Raw genomic sequence first — 5,145 nt, 5'->3', positions numbered from 1 at the left:
GCCCGGAGGGTTTTGCTCTTATTTTGCCTCGGTTTTATGCCAAGGTCACTCAGAGGTCTCCGAGCGGTGACCTTACCCGAGCGCAGCGGCTCTCGGCCCTTGTGTCTCATGTCGGGTGCGGGGCGTTAAGCGGGGAAGGGGGACGAGAACCTGCCCGGTTCCCCGCGCTGGCCGCCCGGTCCCTGCCCGGCGTGCGGGCTCCTGGGGCCCGCCCGGGGACGGGTCCGCAGCGGCGCGGGGTCTCGGTCCTGGGTGTTCCCTCACCGGGGTTCTCGGCCCCTTTATCTCCCAGCACAGGGGCCGTGTAGATAAGGAGGGAAGGACACTTCGGGGACGTCTTGGCTTCCATTTTTAATAACTAAAGATCGGGTGAAACCGAATGTCGGCGTGTAACTGCTGGGTTTCCACTCCTAGGCCCAGCCTAGCTCTGCATGGCTGCACTGGCTTGAGAACTGGCAGCTTTACGTTGTGAAGCCCCGTGTCTGTGCGTTTATGTGAATTAATCTTTGCAATTAAGATGAAAATTTGGAAATTTGACCTATTTACCAGATATATCACCCTGTGTACTAAGAGCAGCTGATCATAATGCTCATGGTTTCTGTCTACTGAAAGAGTAAGACTGCTTCCTTCTGTTTTTTCTCTTCTAGGAGTGGTGCCAAGTTGACAGCACCCTTGGGATGCTTGGTCTCTAGGCAAAAGCACACTCTTCCTGACTTGCCTTACGACTATGGTGCTCTGGAGCCTCATATTAATGCAGAAATCATGCAGCTGCACCACAGCAAACATCATGCCACCTACGTGAACAACCTGAATGTTGCTGAGGAGAAATACAAAGAGGCACTGGCAAAAGGTCAGTATATCTGGAGTCAACAGGTGAGACAGAAGCTAGCTGATCTAGATGGTATAGGAGAAAAATGTATGGAGATCCCTTTGTTCCAGGGGAGATAGTTTCTTTTACAGATTTTGGATTATGTAATTGAAGCTCCCTTTTTTCTCTGAATTTGATTGTTGTGGATTTTGTCTGTATTTAAATTAGTAACTTGAATGAAAGACTTGAGTCAATAGGAAACTTCAGTCATTTTACTAAACAAATACTTTGTAATGAAAGATTAGTAATAAATGTGTCAAATTTGTGCACCTTGATCATTTTAACATCAGGTGCTCTGCTGATTCTTGTGAAATAGTCATATGCAAATGAAGCTAAGACAAATGTGTGGTTAATGTATACAGCACCAAACTGAGCTCACAAGTCTCTGGGGCACCTTTGTGCTGCCTGTCGGGTGTACTGGATTGTCTGCTGGGCTGTGTTGAGGAGTGCAGTGAGCTTGAGCAAAGGCCAGGGACTATATACAAATAAATTACAAGATTCTTTTGCTGAAACTTGTTACTTATTTCCCATTGTCTTTTCCAGTGCCAATTTCAACAGAACTAATATGACAGCACCACAGATATTGTGTTCTAAGGTCACCAGTCAAATGCCATCTGTGGTTCCTAGTGGTCTTGGGGAAGAGGTTCCTCTAGGGATTGGTGGAATAAACAGTGATAAAGACAGACATCCTTGGTTATTTTTGGATTTCTCGCCTGTGTTATGTTGTATGTTCTGGATGAACTAGAAAAGGTCATTAGGGCATGCAAAATTCAAGGAAAATGTCACAAAGATGCCATGTGAGTGAGTACAGGAGGTGTCTTACCTTTCACTTGATACCTGAATTCAGCAAATACTGTTTGTAGTAACAGTAGTTTGGATGCTTTGTTGCAGTCCTGTACCCATCTGGTTTTGTTGATGCAGAGATCACATTAGTTACAGACTGTTTTTTAACTTAGAGGTATTTTTGTGAATTGGCAAAAAATTAAACTGTGTCGCATGTGAAAATGAATTTGTGTGGGGATAACATTATTCTTAAGACAAGTTTGTAGAAAACTGTTTAGTTTCTACATCTTAAGGAAACTCTTCACTATATTTTTTCTAACAAAATCAAAAAGCCATAGGTGTGTGATTGAGCATTGCAGTAACTCCTTTTAGCAAAGCATTGAATTCTGTGTATTTAGAAGACTTGTGAGTCGTATTGGAGCAGCTTCATCCAGCTGTTTTTTATTTGTTGAGGCTTACCAAGGCTATTGTAGTTTCTGAAGGGTGTGAGGAGATACTCACCATCCCTGGAGGTATTGAAAAGACATGCAGATGTGGCACTTAGGGTTTAGTGGCACCATGCTTTAGTGGTGGACTTGGCAGTGTTAGGTTAAAGGTTGGACTTGGACTTGATCTTAAAGGTCTTTTCCAACCTAAATGGTTCTATTAGGATGAGATGCTGAGAGCCTGGAATCCTATATTTAAATCTTAGTAACAGATGTGCTAGTGCTTGATGGCTTGTGTTCAGGTGTGTTAAGAGGACTCATTTATTGCTATAGAAAGACTCCTGCTGCTCTTTTTGAGAGTGGAGGAAACGGCTGCTCTTGCTGATTCCGTATTGGAGAATGTATTGCATGCTGGAAAAAGCTTCAAAAAGCTTTGAAATGTTTCAATTCTTTTAAATTTAAAATAGCATTCAAAACACTGTAGAAGTAGTGCAACACCATTTAGAGGCACAAGGCACCAGTGAATTCTTTAAGGAATATGGCATGTTGTAGAGAAGGGTGAAGTACAGGGCTGTCTGATCTTGGTTTCAGATGCAGAGTTGTCACGTGGAACAAAATAATCTGTCACTATCTCCACATTCCTCCACAAAAAACAAAATGAAACAAAAAATAGGAGGGAGAAGAACATTTTGTGTATGTGCTTACAGTATTCTACTTTCTCTGAAGCACAAACTTCACCATAAATTGTTTAAGAAGCTTAAAAAATGGTAGTTTGCAAATCAGGGCTAATTGGGTGAACAGTGTTTTTGGAGTGGTAATACTGAGCAATATACAAGTGCTGGATCCTTAGAATTTTCTGTAGGTACTAGTTGCTTTATTCTGCTGTAGAAGGGCAATAGAACTTACATGTGTAGTGTGGATTGTCTCATAGGTGCAATATTGGCAGATTACATATCATTACAGGCTAAGAGAAGGTCAAAGATAAATCTTCATGTAGTTTGTCAGTGACTATCTAAAATACAGATAATAGTAACAAACCTTATCATTTCCATAGACATGTTACAGGCCGGTATGATTTTGGAGATGGATAGAGGCCTAGTGGCAACTTAGTGACTACTGTGGTGATTATGAAGTTTTTATTTATCTGTGTATTTTTATCTCCTGTGTCCTCAGGTGATGTTACAACTCAGGTGTCACTTCAGCCTGCACTGAAGTTCAATGGTGGGGGTCATATCAATCACACCATCTTCTGGACAAACCTTTCTCCTAATGGAGGAGGAGAGCCTAAAGGTTAGTGCTTGTTACAGTGGTTTATTGCATCAGTTTTAATTAACCTGTAGAAATTATGATCTTTTCTCTCTTTGAAAGAGTCTAAAGTATCTTATTTTTCAGAGTTAATTTGCCTTTCAGTATGAGAGTTATCACAATTCTGAGGAATTCAGGGTTTTTTGGATGCAAGCCAATAATATAAAAAGCTAGCCCAGTGCTAAGTATTTTTAATTTCTAAAGCTGATTATGTGTACACTGCCAAATACTTGACTATTGCCATATGTAAGGAAAAGCTGGATATGGCACTTAGTGCCATGGTCTAGCCAATGTGGTGTTGGTCATAGGCTGGACTTGATGATCTTAAAGGTCTTCTCCAGCCTTGGTAATTCTGTGATTCTGTGATATTGTCCTTTCCCTCTTAATACGAGAAAATAGTTGTACAAAGCGGTGATAATTAAGTTGCCATATATGTACTTGGTTCACAGAAAGGGAAGAATTGTGCTGCAGACCACTTAACCTAGTGGCATAAGTGTTCCAATTTGAATAGGGATAGGTAAGCAGTGGAAGCCTAAATGAAGAAATCCCCTTGGGGAGGACAGAGAAATGATTGTCTACAAGTGACCTGCAGCTAAAGGTAAAGGCCCTGTAATACAGATCTCATGAAAGCTGTTGTGAGAAACTTGAGGAATTTTGAGTGAGGTTTCTATGCGTCATAGTTTAACCTCAGCAAGAAACTAAGCCTCACACAGATGCTCACTTACTCCCCGCTGGTGGGATGGGGGAGGGAATCAGGAAGGTGAATGTGAGAAAACTCATGGATTGAGATAAAGACAGTTTAATAGGTACAGCAAAAGCTGTGTGCTTGAGAAAAGCAAAACAAGGAATTAATTCACTGCTTCCCACAGGAAAGCAGGTATTCCACCATGTCCAGGACTCCAGGGCTCTGTCACAAGTAACAGTTACTTGGGAAGACAAACACCATCACTCTGAACATCCCCCCTTTCCTTTTTTCCCATAGCTTTAGATACTGAGCATGATGCCATAAGGTATGGAATATCCCTTTGGTCAGTTGGGATTAGCTGCCCTAGCTGTGTGCCCCCCCTCCCTACTTCTTGTGCACTCCCAGCTTACTTGCTGGTGGGGTGGAGTGAGAAACAGAAAAGGCATTGCCTCTGCTCAGCAACGGAAACATCTCTGCATTATCAACACTTGTTTTCAGCACAAATCCAAACATAGCCCCATACCAGCTACTGTGAAGAAAATTAACTCTATCCCAGCCAAAACCCACACATTCTGTCTGTAAATTGGTGGGCTTCAGGCACTTAATACCTCGGTTCATTGTTCATAGGTGACATCTGCTTGTGATCTTCGACTCTCATAGAAGTACAAAGATGCTGTGAAGATGATCTAATTAAGACTAGAGCATAAAGCTTTGAAGCTTCAAAGCTGAAATTTCAACAAGCACTTCTGATGACAGTCAGTCCCTTTCTGATAGAGCTTGTTTTCAGATTATGTTCTCAGAAAAGATGCTTTAAAGCCTTTATTTTTGTCTCCCAGTTTCTGTGACATTTCTGTGAAAGTCAGTTGGCCTAAAATGACGTATTTTCGTATTCAACTGAACAGTTCAAGGCTTTTGTGCACTTTGTGCATTTCAAGATGCACCTGTAGCTATCACCAAGAGATTTTCAGCACCATCTGGGTGAAGAAATGAAGAATTCTCCAGCACTGTACTGTATGAAGTATTCTTACACATGCTAATTAAAAAGGAGTGTAGACACTTTCAGGTTTTGAGCAAACATT

The 5,145-nt window shown here is 41.7% G+C and overlaps 1 protein-coding gene across 1 annotated transcript in view; it reads left to right on the top strand.

Annotated features, from left to right (window-relative positions):
* Positions 1 to 379: 379 nt before the first annotated feature.
* SOD2 (superoxide dismutase 2, mitochondrial) overlaps positions 380 to 5,145 on the top strand; it is a 7,122-nt gene continuing 2,356 nt past the window's right edge. The window contains exons 1-3 of the mRNA XM_010000016.1: positions 380 to 385; positions 613 to 850; positions 3,250 to 3,366. Coding sequence (XP_009998318.1) covers positions 380 to 385; positions 613 to 850; positions 3,250 to 3,366 — 361 coding nt within the window. The remainder of the gene's footprint in view (positions 386 to 612; positions 851 to 3,249; positions 3,367 to 5,145) is intronic.

The sequence above is a fragment of the Chaetura pelagica genome, unplaced genomic scaffold (assembly GCF_000747805.2).
Source record: "Chaetura pelagica isolate M959 unplaced genomic scaffold, ChaPel_1.0 scaffold135, whole genome shotgun sequence".
NCBI lineage: Eukaryota > Metazoa > Chordata > Aves > Apodiformes > Apodidae > Chaetura > Chaetura pelagica.
Note: the sequence above shows the minus strand (reverse complement) of the source record. Positions and strands in the feature narration are given on the sequence as shown.